Source organism: Sinocyclocheilus rhinocerous, unplaced genomic scaffold (genome assembly GCF_001515625.1).
Source record: "Sinocyclocheilus rhinocerous isolate Xijiao unplaced genomic scaffold, SAMN03320098_v1.1 scaffold3538, whole genome shotgun sequence".
Classification (NCBI taxonomy): domain Eukaryota; kingdom Metazoa; phylum Chordata; class Actinopteri; order Cypriniformes; family Cyprinidae; genus Sinocyclocheilus; species Sinocyclocheilus rhinocerous.
The window spans coordinates 19,406-38,716 of NW_015623081.1; the positions used below are offsets into that span (position 1 = coordinate 19,406).

The 19,311-nt window shown below is 36.1% G+C and overlaps 3 protein-coding genes across 4 annotated transcripts; 2 read left to right on the plus strand and 1 right to left on the minus strand.

The window, feature by feature from the left end:
- Nucleotides 1–275: 275 nt before the first annotated feature.
- LOC107732206 (AP-1 complex subunit sigma-2-like) lies at nt 276–3,415 on the plus strand. Its single transcript, XM_016543850.1, has 5 exons — nt 276–414; nt 785–963; nt 1,871–1,979; nt 2,799–2,936; nt 3,029–3,415. Exons 2-5 carry the CDS (start codon nt 785–787, stop codon nt 3,074–3,076), a joined length of 474 nt encoding a protein of 157 aa, XP_016399336.1. The 5' UTR covers nt 276–414; the 3' UTR covers nt 3,077–3,415.
- A 1,187-nt stretch (nt 3,416–4,602) lies between these two features.
- LOC107729896 (U2 small nuclear ribonucleoprotein auxiliary factor 35 kDa subunit-related protein 2-like) lies at nt 4,603–9,464 on the minus strand. The gene is made up of 11 exons (XM_016540970.1): nt 9,282–9,464; nt 9,097–9,176; nt 8,828–8,897; nt 8,621–8,729; nt 8,409–8,495; nt 7,175–7,213; nt 6,963–7,078; nt 6,638–6,851; nt 6,009–6,064; nt 5,805–5,914; nt 4,603–5,667 (listed from the first exon to the last, which is right to left on the minus strand). Exons 1-11 carry the CDS (start codon nt 9,365–9,367, stop codon nt 4,712–4,714), a joined length of 1,923 nt encoding a protein of 640 aa, XP_016396456.1. The 5' UTR covers nt 9,368–9,464; the 3' UTR covers nt 4,603–4,711.
- A 1,584-nt stretch (nt 9,465–11,048) lies between these two features.
- Nucleotides 11,049–18,742, plus strand: LOC107730765 (histone-binding protein RBBP7). Of its 2 annotated transcripts, none has more exons than XM_016542045.1 (12): nt 11,049–11,251; nt 11,680–11,824; nt 11,900–12,045; nt 12,778–12,954; nt 14,248–14,363; nt 14,747–14,907; nt 15,594–15,720; nt 15,868–15,945; nt 16,052–16,128; nt 17,169–17,226; nt 18,060–18,170; nt 18,316–18,742. In XM_016542045.1, exons 1-12 carry the CDS (start codon nt 11,236–11,238, stop codon nt 18,382–18,384), a joined length of 1,281 nt encoding a protein of 426 aa, XP_016397531.1. In that variant the 5' UTR covers nt 11,049–11,235; the 3' UTR covers nt 18,385–18,742. The 2 variants fall into 2 exon arrangements, with proteins under 2 accessions (XP_016397531.1, XP_016398254.1); XM_016542768.1 differs by having other exon boundaries at nt 12,781–12,954.
- Nucleotides 18,743–19,311: the final 569 nt, after the last annotated feature.

Sequence of the window (19,311 nt, forward strand, 5' to 3'; positions counted from 1 at the left end):
TTCTTCAGATGTGGCGTGAATGTATTTTCTTGGATTGAAATATATGAAGGGTAAAATATATTTTTAAATGCTTTTAAAGATATATATTTTAAAAAGTATACAAAATATATTTGGTATAGAAAATATTTACAAACATATTTTGAAACATTTTAGCAAATATATTTTTGTATATTTTTCATATATATATATATATATATACATATACATATGCATGTATGTGTGTGTGTGTCGTTATTATTATTAATAATATAATACCGAGTGTCATTGGTGAGAATCGGAGCCAATGAGAGGACAGGATTCTCTTGCTGTAGCAAAGGAAGACGCGTCCATGTAACGGGACTCCTCACATCTGCGTTTACTGCCATCAGACACAAAGCTCATGCTCACGGAATCGAGTGTAATATAAACTTTAAGGTAAAAGCGACATTTTATCTCACGCATTTATGGCCTTTATTGGGTTATTTGGACTTGCTCGAGCAATCACTCGTGGTTGAATAGTGTGGATAGTTCATATCTTTAACATGTACACTGTCGCAGGCTTCAAGCTAACGCGATCCTTCCTCTTTGTGGCAACAAACAGAAGCAATTCACCCAAAACGACAACGCTTCCGTTTGGTTATGATAAATATGAACGGACTGTTTTTTTAATAGCCGACATGACGAACGTTCCCAGGCTTTATGACTGGAATTGCTGAACACTGTTTTGGCTTGACTTTAGCCGCATATGATGCACAAACACGGCGAGTCTAGGTGTGAGCTCTTTTCTGTTTCTCCCTCTCTTCAGATGCAGTTTATGCTGCTCTTTAGCAGGCAGGGAAAGCTGCGGCTGCAGAAATGGTACGCGCCGCTGTCGGACACCCAAAAGAAGAAGATCTCCCGGGAGGTCATTCAGATGGTGCTGGCGCGCAAACCCAAGATGTGCAGTTTCCTGGAATGGAGGGATCTGAAAATAGTCTACAAAAGGTTAGAAAACCATACTGAATGATGTGGACTGCATGGAAGGAACTACAGATCCATTGTGTTCGGCACTTTCCATGAATATGGTAGACTTGGGTGTTCCCGGACTTAAAAAAAAAAAGCATTATAGGCACAAATTCCATGTTTGTTTTTTTTGTGTTTTGAGACATATTCTACATATCTGATAAACTGTTATCTGACTAACCTAATAAGAAAAGCTGGTAGTAGCTAGTTTTAAACACCCCTGTTTGAATCACCCCTTTAAAATGCTGAACATGGTCTGTCCCACATTAGAGCTCTTGACCTTCTCAACTGTACTCAACATTTAAATATTACTTTTGATATGTTGAATTCATTGTAGTAATTAAGTATTTAATTAAAGGGATAGTTCACCTTCAGTTGCTGGTACCCATTGGCTTGCATAGTGTTCCGCTGTTAAACACGATTATTTAAAAAAATAAGTTGAAATAATGTCGGCTGATGGCTTCAACAAAAGCATATACCATCAATTAACAGCCTCGTAGGCTTGATTTGAAATGTTTATAATTTAATGTTAAAAATCAGTTTCCCTGTGGAGAAAATGAATTGGATTTTTACTTACACAGCCTGACTTTTGCACTTTGTATTATATTTAAGTATTGTCATATTATATTTGTGTACGGTTGAGGGTTTTTAAACGTAAATGTAAGTTTCTACTGTCAATTCTCAACTTTTGGTCTATTTTACAGTGCTATTTTAATCACAGTCATTATTGCCTTTGATATTGTCAACAAGTTAGATGAGAATGACGGCTCAGGACAAAATGATCCTGTTTTTGATGGTTTGTAATACTGTGTAGCTTTGCACTGCGGCCAGACAGAAAGAACAGTTTCTTTGTACTGTTTGTATTTGGTGAGCTTATTTTGCTTTTCAGATATGCCAGCCTGTATTTTTGCTGTGCTGTGGAGGACCAGGAAAATGAGTTGATAACCCTGGAAATCATCCACCGATACGTGGAGCTGCTGGACAAATATTTTGGCAGTGTGAGTTTTGTCAGCATTTGCTTTTTAACCTCAAGAAAAATTGCAACTCTTTCTCCATTTACTGCCCTTTCATTGTTCCAAACCTGTATGACAATATGACTCCAAAAAGTAAAAACAAAAAAAAACAAAAAATCACCATAACGTAGTGCTGCATGATGAATTGTATTTTAATCGTGATCACTGTTTCTTCTTCTCTCGATTTATTAAGCATATACTTGTCTGTGATATTTGCCAACTGGCTATTTATACTGAAAAGTTTCATTTTAATTTGGCATTTGCTTTATCTAACACTGGTAACAAGCCTCCATAAGCTTTCATGGTTGCTGTTACCAGATATCAAGACCTTAAATCCCCCAATTCTTCATAAATTAATACATTTTCTTCCCAGTGGTTTACTTAATATTCCCAACCTGGCAACCATGCACACATGATCTCTCTACATTACAGAAAAAGTGCTGAAAACACCGGCAAACATAAGTTGGAGTTTAGCGATCTTTATTAAAATATCCAGCTCAAATAAAAGTGTAATGCAGCCAGTCATAGCTTCTTTCATATGGTCGCTTTTTGCTGCGACTAAATCTGTGAGCAAATCATGCGAGTTGATTTTGCGCTCATGTGAAAGTGCAATGATTCTGATGAAATGTAAAAAAAAAAGAGAAAAGAATGACAATAGCCGTGATTAATAATCATTTTTGAGCAAAATAATCGCGATTAACCGTTTAACCATTATTGTGTTATTGTATTAAACCAATGACCATATGTTGCTATATTTAAACTGCAATCTCTCATTGTGAAACTCTCTGTGTGTTTGAACATCAGGTGTGTGAACTGGACATTATCTTCAACTTTGAGAAAGCTTATTACATTCTGGATGAGTTCATACTGGGTGGTGAAGCCCAAGAGACATCGAAGAAGACCGTGCTGAAGGCCATAGAGCAGGCTGACATGCTGCAGGAGGTGAGGAACACACATACTCTGTGTATATGAAGTGAAAATTTGTCAATTTTTACGTTTTTGAATGAGTTTTCTCTGATTCTCGCCTCTAACAGGAAGCCGAGACACCACGTAGCGTTCTGGAGGAGATTGGGCTGACATAAATGAGGAGAACTCATCCTACCCAAACACTTACACACATCTTCCTTTCTTTTTTTTTTCTGTGGGCATTTTCTCTACATTTGTATTTTAGGTTAGCTTGCAGGCAAAAGTAGTGTTTGAAACGATCAGCACTTCCTGCATAAACAGTTAGAAACTGACATTTGTATTTCTACTGCCAAACATCCGAGGGAATCCAGCACATTGAAATGGTCATCTTAGTTATGCAAATTTCCCATAGTGCTCGGCTGTTTGGATTCAGGTTTGGATCAGTACATGTGTAGCAAAGTTTAGTGTCAGCATCCCCACACTTCTCTGTAGATTTTAAGCATTACCTCTCACCTTCAGCTGCCTTAAAACACTCATTTCCAGCTCACACAGTTTGCCAGTATCTTATGCAACTCTCAGTAGATCCAAGTCAATGGGTTGTCACTGTTCAAGACCAAGACTTTCTGAAGTGTTACGGACCAAACACTCTTATTCAAACAGATAATGTAACATCAACATTCAGAATTCATAGATTGTATTAATTAAGGCACAAGTAAACATCAGTATTAGTAAATTCTTGACCAGAATCACTGTAAACACTTAATTGGTTCAGGCATATCAGGCATTTGCCATTCAACAGCTAAACGTTTTATTTCCAATGCCAAAGAATCTTCTTCACCATCCTCATGCCTTTTTTCCTTAAAAGCATCTTTGTATGCTTTCGTATTGGACTTTGATTTTCTGACTTCCTCTTGAAAATGTCTTTTGAAGCTTCATCAAAACAAAAAAATAAAAGTCAGATATTGCAATATGATGTGCAAATCTTTGATGATCTTTTACTAATGACAATATAATTTGGTATGTATTCTCATCATGAACTGGAAATTAACCCTAAATGCATCTTAAAGGGATAGTTCACCCAAAAATCAAGTTCTGTTTGTTCCAAACCTCTAGGCTTTTCTTTTTTCTGTTTAACACAAAAGAAGACATTATTAAGAAAGCTAGTAACCAAACAGTTCCTATTCCCCATTGACTTCCATAGTATTTTTCCTTACTATGGAAGTTAATGAGGATCAACAATTGTTGGTTACCAGCATTATTAAAAATATCTGCTTTTATGTTCAACTGAAGAAAGAAATTCAACTTGAGGCTGTTTATATTTTTGGGTGAACTATCCTTATTGTGAACAATTAATGAATGCAAACATTTAATTTTAAATTTACTTTTTGAGCTCATACTTTTTAATAAAAATGTCATAATTGGAACGTGACGCATGCAAGACTTCTTCAATCATTTCTGCCTTAAACTCTGCTCTTTTTTTAATACTTAACATCTACTGTGACCAAGTCAACACTACATTTTTTTTCTTTGTCAATAATCTGATGAACGTCACAAGATGGAAGTAAATGTCTGCTGCTACTTACGTTATGTCGCGGCGTTAACGCTCACACCCACATAATGTCTTTGAGCATCTCAGTGAAAAAGAACAAAATATAATTTCTATAATCAACACTTTTCACAAGGTTTTAGAAAACACTAGATTTAATTACAAATGTACAGGCAATTTATTCATCAGCAAAATCAGGCAAACTAGGCATTTTGTCATGCAAACTAAAATATCAACAGCTGCTTTCTGACAACAGATTATGTATCTATCCAGACTGTGTGGTGCTGTCAGATTTGGTAGCATCTAGCGCACAATGGATTTCCTCTTCCGGATGACAACCCTCCAAATTTGTGGTCTGTACTTTATCTACTGGCGAACCAGTGCTGGACGCCACCGCTGTACGTTCTTCGGCAGGAGTTTCTGATTTAGACGGCATCTCATCACGCTCCTCATTCCGGGAGTCTTCGTCAGACTCCGAGCTTGAGCTGCGTGATTTACTCTTCTTTCGTTTGTGTTTCTTTTTGCCCTTTTTCTTCTTCTTGCTCTTTTTAGAGTGCTTGTGGTGATGTGCATCCATTCGGTCAGAGTTTTCTGGGCTTTGGCTTTCCCTCCTGTGACTCCTCCGTTTCACTGACCCATTTTTGGACACATGTTCTGGGCTGTTTGATTTTGGCGTCTGTCTTCTCGAGTCTGCTGATGTACGTTCGTCTTGCTTTAACCGGTCTCTGCTGTGGGATCGGCTCCTGCTCCTTCTGGATTGCTCTCTCTGAGACGCTGATCTTCTTGTCATTGATTGCTCTGACATCCTTCTCTCTCTGCTTCTGCTACGACTCCGCTTTTCCCTGTTTCGACTGTGTTTCCCTCTGCTGCGACTCCGCCTCTCTCGACTAAGACTCCGCCTCTCCTGGCTACGGCCCCGCCTCTCTTTGCTGCGACTCCGCCTCTCCCGGCTACGACTCCGTCTTCCCCTGTAACTGTACCGCTCACGGCTGTGGCTCCTTCGATCTGTCCTCCAGCGCTGGGATAAGCGCACAGGACTATTTCCACGCTGGAACCACACTCCATCTCTGCTGCCCAGATGGCGACTAGAAAAGCCTCCACTGCGATCAGGGGACATATGAAGATCGCGGTCCGCCTCCCAGAATTCATTGTCTGGGTTCCTGAACACATGAAGGAAGTTGCAGTGTTTCCCCTTTGGACATTTCCGCCTGTCGAAAAGACCTGAGAACGTAAGAAAAAGAATATAACCGTATAAGTCATATATAAAGAAAGGCCAAAAATAGTGATAAAATGAAGAAACTAATACTATTTAAAGATTGAGAAATATAGTTTTTTATTTGGACTGATGTTTTCCTTACCACATATGGCTGTTTTCCATCTAGTTACTGGGGAGAATTCACATTGAAGTTGTCTTCCAGCGTACCAGCGGCCATTAAACATCATGAACGCTTCTCTACATTGCTCCTCTCTGCAGGCATATAAACAAAGATATCAAAATAAAATACAACGATTGTAATTTCTCCTCTGCAGCAATGTCTCTAATATAATAATACTGGACTTACGTGTCATACTGAACGTAAACGTTCCCTCTCAAGTGAGGTTCAAAGTTGCAGCTCACCTATTAAAATATGGGAAAATAATGATTGTTAATTAAATTTTTGTTTATTTATGAATTTGATTTCAACATACTTTTAGAAACGATATTACATTAATTTAATATAACCTAAATTCATTTAAATCATTTAATGTTTTAAAAAATGAATTTTAAACCAGTGTTATTTTAGTATCATTGAGATGCTATTATTTTGAATCAGTTCTTTTAATTAAATTTTAGTTAAAGTTTCAGTAATTTAGTTTTTTGTCTATATGTCTATATAGTTTTTATAAAATTTTATTTCAGTTTTAATTTTAGTTATTTTACACCAATTTAGTTATTGTACATCAAGTTAAACTATGTGAAAATGAGAAATGTTGCCTTGGCAACTAGCTGAAATAAAGTTTTTTTTTTAAAAATATATTTTATTTCAGTTAATGTTTATTTTATTTCAAGTAACAAACTTTTTTTTTTGGATGGTTTTAATTTTAGTTTCAGTTTTAGTTAGCTATGATAACACTGATTTAAACATTACATTTTATTTTAATTTATTGTTTCCATTATGTTGACGATTTTTAGGTCTTTAATTTAAATTACCTTGAACTGCACCACCCTCCCTGCATTCTTGAACTCTGGCAGAGCGTCTTCATAGAAATCCAGGAACTGCTGGTGCATTTCCTCCTCGCTGTACTCAAGACTGGCATCAGTGTCGTAGTCATCACGTCTGCTCTGCTCCATCCCGAATGTCACAAACATCCCCCTCACCATCAGAGTGGTGCTGGATGTAGGGTGCTCATGCTTTCGGGAGCACCTGTTAAAAAAAAAAAAATCATTAAAAACAAAAACCTGACCAGAAATGTAATTTTGACTGTCAAAACCCTGTGACAAACTCCTTGGAAACAGCAGCTTAATAAATACGTACCGGTCTCCAAACCTACAAGCACCCGTTTTAAGGAAGAAGGGGCAGTTTGCCTTGTCCTTTTCAGTTCCATAATCCTTTGGGGCATCAGGGTTTTTCCAAGGACCACCATTTTCCAGCTAATTGCAACAATATAATGGAGACTTTTCATGATTTAATTATTATCGAAAACTGCATTTTCCAACTTACATTCGACATGGAAAGCAAGATGTTACCTGACTCTCTGCTTGATCCAGCATTTTCTGTACAGCTTCCTATAAATGGTGCAAACATACACAGTATGGCGGGTGAAATTCTGTGGTGTGCAAGCACATGTCTGTTAGAATTAGTTAAGACAATCTGTCAGATAATGTGTACATTATAGACTAAAGTTATCGGTATTTTGTCATTCAAATCTGACTGTTTATAGCAGGGGTTCTCAAACTTTTTGGGGCCTTACAGAGGAGAAAATGTTCCTAGGACACCCTCATAATTATAACAGTGATTAAGCACATGCATGGTTAAATTAAAATAGCATGTCTAATTAATTGAGAGCACAAACATATACAATTTAACAACCATTTATTAAAAGCTTAACGAAAGTTGTATAATTAGGGCCCTATGAAATCTTTTTGATTTTTTCTCAATTTCCATCTTAAAGTTTTAATTAAATTTTACTAATCTAAAAGCATGTCTAATCTAATAAATTAGTCAAATGTTAACAACTTATTACAATAACATGAAATGTATTATTTATATTTATTTATTAACTTCTATGTTGTCTGCTTTAATATTTCTGGATTTGTGATTTCATACAAATTTATTAAAAACTGTAGCAATCAAATGAAGGCATTAACAAAACGTAATATTTTCAAATGTAATCAAATGAAAATTGAACAATTCCCAATTGTTTTTTGGCCAAGTGCTGCACAAGAGGTTTACTGTTAAAATTAAAACATAGAAGAAAAAATAGTGTGATCATTCCTTTAAAAATAAAGTTGTAATAACGGAGAATCCCTGGTTTACAGCACATAATAATTATGTTCTTTTTGTAGCATCAATAAGCAACATTATCACTATAACACCCAAGTGACATGAAAAGATACATGTTCTTCACTGGAAGTGGACATTTTTGTGTATCTTAGTTAAGGAAAGAAAGACAATAATATTCTGCTAAACAAACAATATCACACACTGTACACATGAAACATAGACTTATGGCACAAGGCGTGTATGTAAAATAGGGCTGCACGATAAATCGCATGCGATATTTAACGTGCATCTTATCAGTAAAGCCGGTTCTTTAATCAGCGGTAAATAAAACCATGACTGACAAACTGGAAGCCTTTAAAAGCTGATTTGTCTCAGGTAGCATGAGATGTTTTGATGTCTGATGTTGGTATAAGGTGTAAGAGCAATAGAGGATATATGTAGACATCTGCATCTTTATCCTCCCAGTGCAGGGATCACCTCTCTCTCTCTCTTCTCCTGTTCCTTCTGGTCCCGCTCCTCTTTTTCTTTCCTTTGCTGCTCCTCCCATTCCTCTCTGATCCTCCTCTGTGGTTACAGAAGGACAGAAAAGCAGATATTGGAGCATTATATGTACATCCAAATTGAGAATGACTGCAGAATGTCATGGATTTAATGTTACAGTGACACATTTAATTTTACAGATTGCTCACCTCTTCTTCCTCCTTTCTCTTTTGCGCTGCCTCTTCTCTCTCCCTCTTCAGCCCGAATTCTTCCTGTGCAATTCTTTCTCTCTCCAGCCATTCCTGGTGTAATCGCTCACTAGATTATGTGTAGATTAACAGTTGCAGTTTGTCCAATTAATAATAATTTGTCCTATTAACAACATCTTATTTCATACTGAACTTTAAAAGACAAACCTCTGCTCATCAGCAGTCTGTTCTTCCTCATCTTCAGTTTGGTGCTCCTCATTTTGTGAATGATCTAGAGCTGAAAAAGATGCGTTTATCACGTGACAGAGATATATATATATATATATATACAGATACACACACACACTTTTATATACATACATAGAGAGTGTATATATATATATATATATACACACAAACATATAAACAAATTATAACATACACAAATAACATAAATTGTGTAAATACAACGTAGCTATAATCAAAATATAAGTTACCTGCTTCTCTTAATTTAGCAATAGCTTGACGTTTCCTTTTCCTTCTCTCTCGTTTAAGAGCAGCTCGTCGTTGTTTTTGACTAAAAAGAGATTAAATAAAGAGTTATAAATAAATAGGAAATGATTAAAAAGAAGTCTGCTTATTGATTTCTACACAGCTCCAGAATAAAACCGTCATACAACACCTGAGCACAACAGAAGCAGTTTCACACTCATCTAATCGACTCTCAGAGTCAGGCGTCTGAAACGAGCAACAATTATCGTCCGTCATTTTAAACCATTATTTACACATTTCGCAGGTAGACAGCAGCGGCAAAAGCTCTCGATAAAAGCAACACATTTCCCACCAATCATACAACACGCGCGCAGAGATGACATCACTATTATCGTCGAACTCTAAACGCGTGTGAACGCGCATGCTCAGATTCGCAGGAAGTCAATTCACTCTAGCGAATCGGTTCATTTGGACGACTCGCTAAAATTAACCACAACTAGTATTGAATAAATCAGTGCAACTGAAACATTCACTGTGTGTTCTTTATTACTGTTTCACTGTTGTTCCCAGTATTGATGCCTATGATGATGATGATGATGATAAAAATGTAGTCTTCTTACTATAAGCAAAGTCATCTTGTTTATTCAAGCAAATTGAAAAACAAAAACAAAAACAAGAATACATATAACCAAACTTGACAGGGGTATATAAAAATGGAAAAGGAAAGAAAAAATGGAGAAAAAAAGCATTGCTCATATTTAACAGTTGCATAGATTTGTATTGCTTTTAATTTGAGATATTTTCAAATAGGCCTATTTTTTCATGTCAATTTTGAATTATTCACACATAGACATTTTCCATTGATTTTATGAAAATAATTACGATTATAATAATTAAATTAACAGAGCTGGTAGTAACTGATTACATGTAATCTGGATTACATAATCAGATTAAAAAAATTAAGTACTTGTAATTAGATGAAATTACATTTTTTTAAAATACTTTTTTATTGATTACATATTATTCACACAATAGCATATAAATAGCACAATAGCAATAGATTATTCATAAATTATTGATACTCCCTAATTCCTCTTTTTCATCTTTCAAATTTTCCTTTCTAAAATAGCTTACCAATATACATTCAGAAAGACTTCCAGTTTTGTGGACATTGAAACAAAGACCCATCAATGTTCAGGTGGCTACACAGCATTTGACCACTGGATTTACAAAAATCATTTTAATTTAAATAAGTGTTTTCTCAACATTTCAACATTGCATCAACTACTGATGAACACATTAATTTGTATTTGAATTATCACTCAGTAGGTTGTTCAACCATGTATTACTATGTCTTTGGAATGCTTTTTTCTTCCAAACACATTAAAATGCACACATTCACATTATTTCTTATTTACATGTAATGCAGGGATTCCAAGGAATCTCTTTCACCTAATATATTTATTTGAAGCCCCCCAATGTCTCTGACATTGGTTAATGGTCACATGACAAGCAGATAAACAAATTAATTTTTTTAATAAGTGCTTTATTTTGATTTTTGTTCAAATGATTTATTTTAATTTTATATTTTTATGATTTAATTATTAGCTTTTCATTAAACTCGTGAACCCCCTGTAGTTCCTTCATGAGCCCACATTTGGGAAACCTAGTTTCACCCAAACTAGATCATTAAAAACAAGTTTAAATGGGTAAATCTTCTATACATATTTTTGATTCTTCATTTTATTTTCTGGCATACTCCAATTCTTGTTAAAACACACTTGACATGCACTTTATGTGTGAAATCATATTTATTTTGTCCATCAAAAGTGTGCTGTCACTTTAATTGAGACTCGGCGCCGAAACCGTCGTGCTGTGCTGCTCACGCTTGCGGTGTGAATCGACGTCACACGTCAGTGAATTGATGAATCGGTTCGACTGAATAATAAAAAGAGTCGGTTCAGAAACACGACTCGCTTGTGAATCGGACAGCGGTAGCTCGGATCGATTTGCGTTTGTGGGATGCGCGAGCTGGTGCTGCGAGTCGTGAGCGTGAACCCCTGCAAACTAAGCTGTTATTTCTGCTTTTTGGCTGTAAACCCCATAGTTCATTCAGTGGCTACCCCGCAGAAACGCACGCCGAAATGGCAGACAAAGAAGGTAAAGTTTCCGCGTAGTGAATTACGTGCAGTATGTTTTGTTTTGGCAGAGTTTGTTAGCTTTAGCCTAAACTGCTAATGGATTTGACCCACATATTGACATGAGAATGAATGAGCGTCACAATCTAAGTCAGTTTTTACCAAGTACTCACGGTTCACTTAAGTTAAAACTACTGATATTATTAAATTATTTTATTGACTTGAATAATGGTTTCTCAAAGCAGGTTGAAATTTTGTTGTTCTTGACTTCCCTCCATCATTCGTATGCTGCAGTGTAACTGCTAGATCATGTTACATTTCAGTTTCTGCTTTATATGACAATACAAGCAACTTTTTACTAATCAGTGCGCTCCCACATTGCAGTTATTGTGAAATGTGTTCATTTGGATGCGTTTGTGCTGAATTTATCCATCTGTTTTCTTTTCTCAGTGTACGACGATGCAGTGGAGGAGAGAGTCATAAATGAGGAATACAAGATCTGGAAGAAAAACACACCATTCCTGTACGATCTAGTCATGACACATGCACTGGAGTGGCCGAGTTTGACGGTGCAGTGGCTTCCTGATGTGAACAGGTAATCCAATGAATAGCCTTTCCACCTTCTGAACATAACAGATGACTCTATAAATGATTGTCTATCATTGTGCAGACCTGAGGGAAAGGACTACGTGGTTCATCGGCTGGTGTTGGGCACACACACTTCGGATGAGCAGAACCACTTGGTTATCGCCAGTGTTCAGGTCCCTAATGATGATGCTCAGTTTGACACGTCCCTCTACGACAGTGAGAAAGGAGGTAAGAGCTGATCGGACCCTTAACAGATGACAATTTTGTATTCTTGTTCACGTTGAAGTCATTATACTAAAATTGTAATTATATGTGTGTTTCTTCAGCAGGTATGATCAGGACGTCAGTTGATGAATGAGAGGGAATCATTTCACAAATATGATGCATTTTCAACAACCTCAGAATGTGGACTGGATCTTGTTTATGCCTGTATTTAGCATTTATAACCGGAGATGGATGTTAAAGGGATAGTTCAGTTCAGACATAAAAGCAATCCATATGAAAAAACTAGCACATTTGAGCTTCTGTTTTACCATATTTGATGTGCTTTTTGTGCGCTGATCAATGTTTATATGTGAATAAAAGCCTATATTATATCTGTTCATCGTGTAAAACAGTTGTCTCTTCAGAAGACTTGGATTAAACGGTTGAACTCATATGGATTCTTTATGAACATATTGAAGCATCAATGTTTTGGTGAAAAACAGTGGAGGGGCAGAAATCTCTCTGGTTTCATTAAAAATATCTTAATTTGTGTTTCAAAAATGAACAAAAGTCTTATGCATGTGAGTAAATGATGAGACTTTCGGCTGAACTATCCCTTTAATCTCAAATGTATCTGTAAATTACATTTTTTTATTCAGTTGAATGATACAAACTGATGAGTTCTTAAGTAAAGTTGATATAACTGGGACAGAGATCAGACGTTGGACATTATTAATGATTGTATATAATATGTCCCAGAGTTTGGAGGGTTTGGATCGGTGAGCGGAAAGATCGAGATTGAAATTAAGATCAACCATGAAGGAGAAGTGAACAGAGCCAGATACATGCCACAAAAGCCCTGCATCATCGCCACCAAGACCCCCACTTCTGACGTGCTGGTGTTTGACTACACCAAACACCCATCCAAGCCAGGTCAGTGGGTCTCATTCACTATAAATGGTCTGGATGATTTTGTACTTCTACACACAGAAGATCTTCCCACAAAAAAATTCTGTCTTATTCACAACACGTGCATACAAACATGAATTTGTTCTTAACCTTGTCCTAATGCTAGTGAATTTGTAACAAGAGTGACCGAGTGAATGAGGTTTGTCGTTTGCCTCAACCATCTCCTTATAAGGGCTTTCAGCACAACCTTTCCTTTACAGCCGTTCGTCACTCTCAGAAAACACATGACGCTCTCTAAAGATGCGCTCTCGTCCGAAAGATGCAAGATCCTCGAGCAGATCCAGATTACAGACATCTGTGTTGTACAGAGCAAGCTATAACAGAACTTTTCTAACTCATTCACTGTAAATGATCAAATATTTTATATTTAAATAGATTTAATACAATTATAAGGCCACCCACAGTATGGGATTTTTATGTACACGTGGTTTTATTTTTTGTACAATTAGGAGGAAAGTTATTGGTGAACAATGATTTGTTCTTGAAAACATTTGCATGGAGATTTTATGCAAAAATTCATGCTTACACACTCTTAGTGAATGAAACCCAGTGTTTTTAAGTTGATCCAAAGAAGCCAGGTAAATTATGCAAAGAACGATTATTTTGATAATTGATTTGGCTGATTATGCCTTTGATTAATTTGACTTAAAAAAAAATCAAATTTTTGGTGTCTTTTTTGGTGTTTATTTCAAAAGTGAAACGTTATTCTGCCCAATGTTGTCCTACAAAAAATTTGCAAATTGAAAGCTATAAAAACCAATTTAGTGAATGTATGTGGACTATTCCAAACATTGTGCAAAAAAACATGCCTAAAGAAAGAAAGAAAAACAAAAGCTAAATGTTCACTCATCTGGTTAATTATTATTATGCATTTATACTCCATACATTTAACGTCCAACAAAATACTTATTCTTCTGCACTTTGTCGGTGTGCCGGCACTTGTTCACTGAAGTCTATGAAGTTTAATGGAGACTCGACACGTGTCTGCCAGAGCACCTAACAGGGCAAGCTGCTTTAAATACTTATTTAATACTAATTAATACTAGTTTGCTTGAAGCTTATGTTTAGGACAGCTTAGGTCCCACAGAAGCTCACTGTCTGGAGTTTTTCTGATGTGTTTTGTCCATAGTAATGCATTATTCACGACTGTAAAGTGACCGATTTGTTGATGATTATTGATCACTTGTTGCAGCCTTATATTAAATCATGCGTGAAGACACTCGCTTTGAATTATAAATGTGAGTTGTCTATTTGCAGACCCCAGTGGAGAGTGTAGTCCAGACCTGAGACTGCAGGGGCATCAGAAGGAGGGATACGGTTTGTCCTGGAACCCCAACCTGAGTGGAAACTTGCTCAGTGCATCAGACGACCATGTGAGTGATCTCCCATTCAAAGCAGTGCTGTTTTAGTATCATTGAGACACTATTATAGTTTCTGTTAATATTTTGAATTCGATTTTATGTTTGTTTGTTTATTTTCACATTTTAATTTTAGTTTTAGTGTTGTTTTTATTAATTTTTTTTTCAATTTGAGTTATTTTAGTATAAGATAAAATAAATGAAAATGAGAAATGTTGCCTTGTTAACTAGCTGAAATAAAATAAATTTAAGGATTTTGTAAATTTTATTTTATTTCACTTAACATTTATTTCAAGTAATGAAAATGTTTTTTGTGGTTTTAGTTTTAGTTAACAATAATAAGATATTGTATTTGAAACTTGTATGTTGCAAGATCATGTGCTGCTGTTCAACTTTAGACGATCTGTCTGTGGGACGTCAGTGCTGTTCCAAAGGAGGGGAAGATAGTAGATGCCAAGACCATCTTCACAGGGCACACAGCTGTGGTGGAGGACGTGTCCTGGCACCTTCTACATGAATCGCTGTTCGGATCTGTGGCTGATGACCAGAAACTCATGATGTGAGTTAGCTGTGAACTGTGTGCAGGAATGGATGAAATGATAATGGTTAAATGGCTGAGCAGCGCATATTTTTTTCAGAGTGCATGTTACCAAATGAGTGCATTCACACCGGGAGCAGGAGCATCGCGTGAGCAGCACTGAAGCAAGGGGTTTTAGCGCAGAGTCTATTTCTGCTGCAGTGCTCACGCTCAATTACAGTGAAAGCACACTTTTGATGGACAAAATAAATATTTCACACAAAAAGTGCTAAAAATGCACAGAATAAGCATGTCTAGTGTGTTTTAACAAGAATTGGAGTATGTCAGAAAGGAAAACGAAGAATCAAAAATATTTATACAAGATTTACCCATTTAAACTTGTTTTTAATTATTCAGTTTGGGCAAACGTATGGTGTATTATGTAGACAGCATATTCTGTATCGAAGTATGACTGAAATGACATGATCAAAGCTGTTTTCTTGGTTGTGTGTGTTGTTTACCATTTACATGTGAATGTTGTACACCTCCCCATGTCAACAAACTTTCAAGACTATCTAGACAAGGTGTGCATGGTTGCCAGGTTATCACAGACAATCATGTTTAATAAATCGAGAGAAGCAGAAATGGAATATAGGAATTTTAAATAGCAAGAGAGACTTTTAACCAAGAAGGGTTTACACAATGAAATAAATCTCTGTCTTCTACAGTTGGGACACACGATCCAATAACACCGCAAAGCCCAGTCATTCTGTGGACGCCCACACGGCTGAAGTCAACTGCCTGTCCTTCAACCCTTACAGCGAGTTCATTCTGGCCACTGGCTCAGCAGACAAGGTCTGTACTGTTGTGATCTGCATTATCACACATCTGTGGAAAGTTTTGATTTGGAGATCCTTCCCTGTACGGAAGAGAACCCCCTAAAGCCCAAAGTATGCTTCAGTTTTGAAGCTCACTGGTTGATCTCTTGGTTTTTGGTTGTAGACTGTTGCATTGTGGGATCTGCGTAACCTGAAGCTAAAGCTTCACTCTTTTGAGTCACACAAGGATGAAATCTTCCAGGTAGCACTCAAAGTATAACACTCAAAATTCTGTTACAATGGAACAATATTCCATCCACAAAGAATGTAAACAGAATATTGCAATATAATGCTGATGCTCTTGACAGGTCCAGTGGTCTCCCCATAACGAGACCATCCTGGCCTCCAGTGGCACAGACAGACGCCTCAATGTTTGGGATCTGAGGTATGGCATTATTACGCTCTCTGTTGTGTTAAATTGATTTGAGGACATTCCTGAAAATGGACTGTTTTTTCTTTCTTAAAGGGATAGTTCACCCAAAAATGAAAATTACCCCATGATTTACTCACCCTCAAGCCATCCTAGGTGTGACTTTCTTCTTTTAGGCGAATACAATCGGAGTTATAATAAAGACTGTCCTGGCTCTTTCAAGCTTTATAATGGCAGTGAATGGGGGTCGAGATTTTGAAGCAAAATAAAGTCTGTCCATCCATCATAAAAAGTGCTCCACAAGGCTCCGAGGGGTTAAAAAAGGCCTTCTGAAGTGAATCGATGCGTTAAAAAAATATCCATATTTAAATCTCTCCGCTAACTGTCGTACGCACGTTCACGAGAGAGTAGGCGTAGTGTAAGCTCCGGTGATAAAATGCTAGTCTCAAGAGAACCAAGTTTTGCTTATGGCAAAGGAAAACAGTCTTTGACGTTTTTCTTTATAAAACCTTGTTTTGTACTTCTAATTCGTGACTGGTGTTTTGTTTTGCTCTCTCCTTTGCTCTTCCTCTGCGCCCTACGTCATCTGCTGGAACGGCACTCTCTCATGAATGCGCATACGGCAGTTAGCGGAAGCTAAAGATTACAGTTGATATAGTTTTAAATATGGATATTTTTCTTACACAAACACATCGATTCGCTTCAGAAGGCCTTTATTAACCCCCTGGAGCCGAGTGGAGCACTTTTTATGATGGATGGATGCATTTTATTTTGCTTCAAAATCTCATCCCCCATTCACTGCCATTATAAAGCTTGGAAGAGCCAGGACATTTTTTTATATAACTCCGATTGTATTCGTCTGAAAGAAGAAAGTCATATACACCTAGGATGGCTTGAGGGTGAGTAAATCATGGGGTAATTTTCATTTTTGGGTGAACTATCCCTTTAATGCACATTCCTGATGTTATTGTGAACTATTTATTGTGCTAACTGTGTTTAGATCCACAAATGCCTTAAACGTATATTGACTGTATTGTTACATGTATGTCCTGTAGTAAAATCGGAGAAGAGCAGTCTGCGGAGGACGCAGAGGATGGGCCACCTGAGCTGCTGGTGAGTAAAGAAGGACTTGCTGAAAATATTTAACCTGACAGATAGAGCCATAATGACATGATTCTTGTTAACTGTTTCAGTACTACAGCAAAAACACATGCTAAGATTGCAGCGTTTATTTAAAACGTTAAATGTTAATGTAACAATTAATATATATTAATTGATCAATAATATTTTATTATACTGTATATATACTGTTCAAAAGTTTTTTTTGAAAGAGGTCTCTTATGCTCACCAAGGTTGCATTTATTTAACCAAAAATACAGTGAAAACCGTAATAATTTAAAATATTATTTCAATTTAAAATAGCTGTTTTCTATTTGAATATATGTTAAAATGTAATTTATTCCTGTGATGCAAAGCTGAATTTTCAGCATCATTCAGAAATCATTCTCATATGCTGATTCGGTGCTCAACAAACATTTATTATCATTAATAATGTTAAAAACAGTTGTGCTGCTTAATATTTTTGTGGTAATATATATTTTTTCAGGATTCTTTAATGAATAGCATTTATTTGAAATATCTATAGTAACAATATACTGTCACTTTTGTTCAGTTGAATGTGTTCTTGCTGAATAAAAGTATTAATGTCTTTCAACAAAAAAAATCTAAAAAACAGTAGTGTATGTATTATAAATATTAATTATTTTGACATGTTAAGTTGTAAGTCAGCACAATTGAATACATGGTACTACTGATCCTGTAGAAACACTCATTTTTTAAGTATCAACTTTATAACATCCACTCGCATATTTTACAAAAAAAAGTACGGATATGATAACAGAATAGAGGATACTAGGATGATTACTTGAATTTATTTGTTTTGGCAGTTCATTCATGGTGGGCACACAGCTAAGATCTCGGATTTCTCCTGGAACCCAAATGAACCTTGGGTAATCTGTTCTGTATCAGAGGACAACATTATGCAAGTATGGCAGATGGTAAGTGCAGCAACACTTTAAAGATTTACCTTCCTTTGGGAATGAAATTCACTAATAAAGTGGATTGATTTGTAGTTTTTGTTTCAATTTGATATTAGGACTTTGTATTAATGTCATAATCTCCGACTGAACTTCTCTTGTGTAGGCTGAGAACATCTACAATGATGAAGAGCCAGACACCCCTGCGTCAGAGCTGGAGGGGCAGGCGTCGTAACTGATCTTATTAAAGATCTACAACCCTTTCATGGCTTCTTACTTCTCAGCGTTTGCTTTGCAGTATTATTCAGTCAAATCTATCCTCTTACTTCCTGCTCCATACATACCAGATACTTTACCCATCACAGGGTCCTTCTGTTGACAATTTTCTAAAAGGTTCACCCCTCATCCATTGCAGTAGAGAAGTTTGGCCTCAGATGGTTTGGAGAAAGACTGCACCACTTATTCAATCACTTCTGAGAAGTTACGGCCTGGTGTGGCTTATCACAGTTTTCGTTTTATTTTGTGCATAAACCTGGTGTCAATTTGCAATAAATCTTTTGTAATAACTTTTAAAATGATTTTGTATTCCTAAATTGTTGATAACGGTCTGTACTTCAGTTCTTGAAAATAAAGTACAGATCAACTGTTAGATTTTTTTTGTTTCTCTTGACAAAAAGAGCTTTAAAAAGTTAATCAAATAGTACTTTTTATTAGTGATGCACCGAAAATGAAAATCCTGGATCGAAAACCAAAAATTTAGGATGCACTCAGCTGAAAGCCAAAACCGAAAATAAATATTTAATAATCAACACTTATAAAAACTTTAAATAAAAAGTTGTACAAACATGTAAACTGCACATAAGGCAGTTTTTATGTAAACTATTTAATAACAGAATTATTTCTACAATTTGTTGTTGAAATTTAAGCATTTAAACGGCTGTAATAAAAAACTTTATGACATTTATTCAAACATACATTAAATAATGAAGACAACAGGTTAAGTAAAAATATAACGCTTATGTAATATAATTCATATATTTAGCAAAATGCTCTTCTGTAAAAAAATGTTTTAGCTGACAATGGAGTTTGTCATTGAATGACTTTTCTGTGGTAAATGTAACGTGACATTGTTTACAAGTTGTTTTACTGACGAATTTATGCA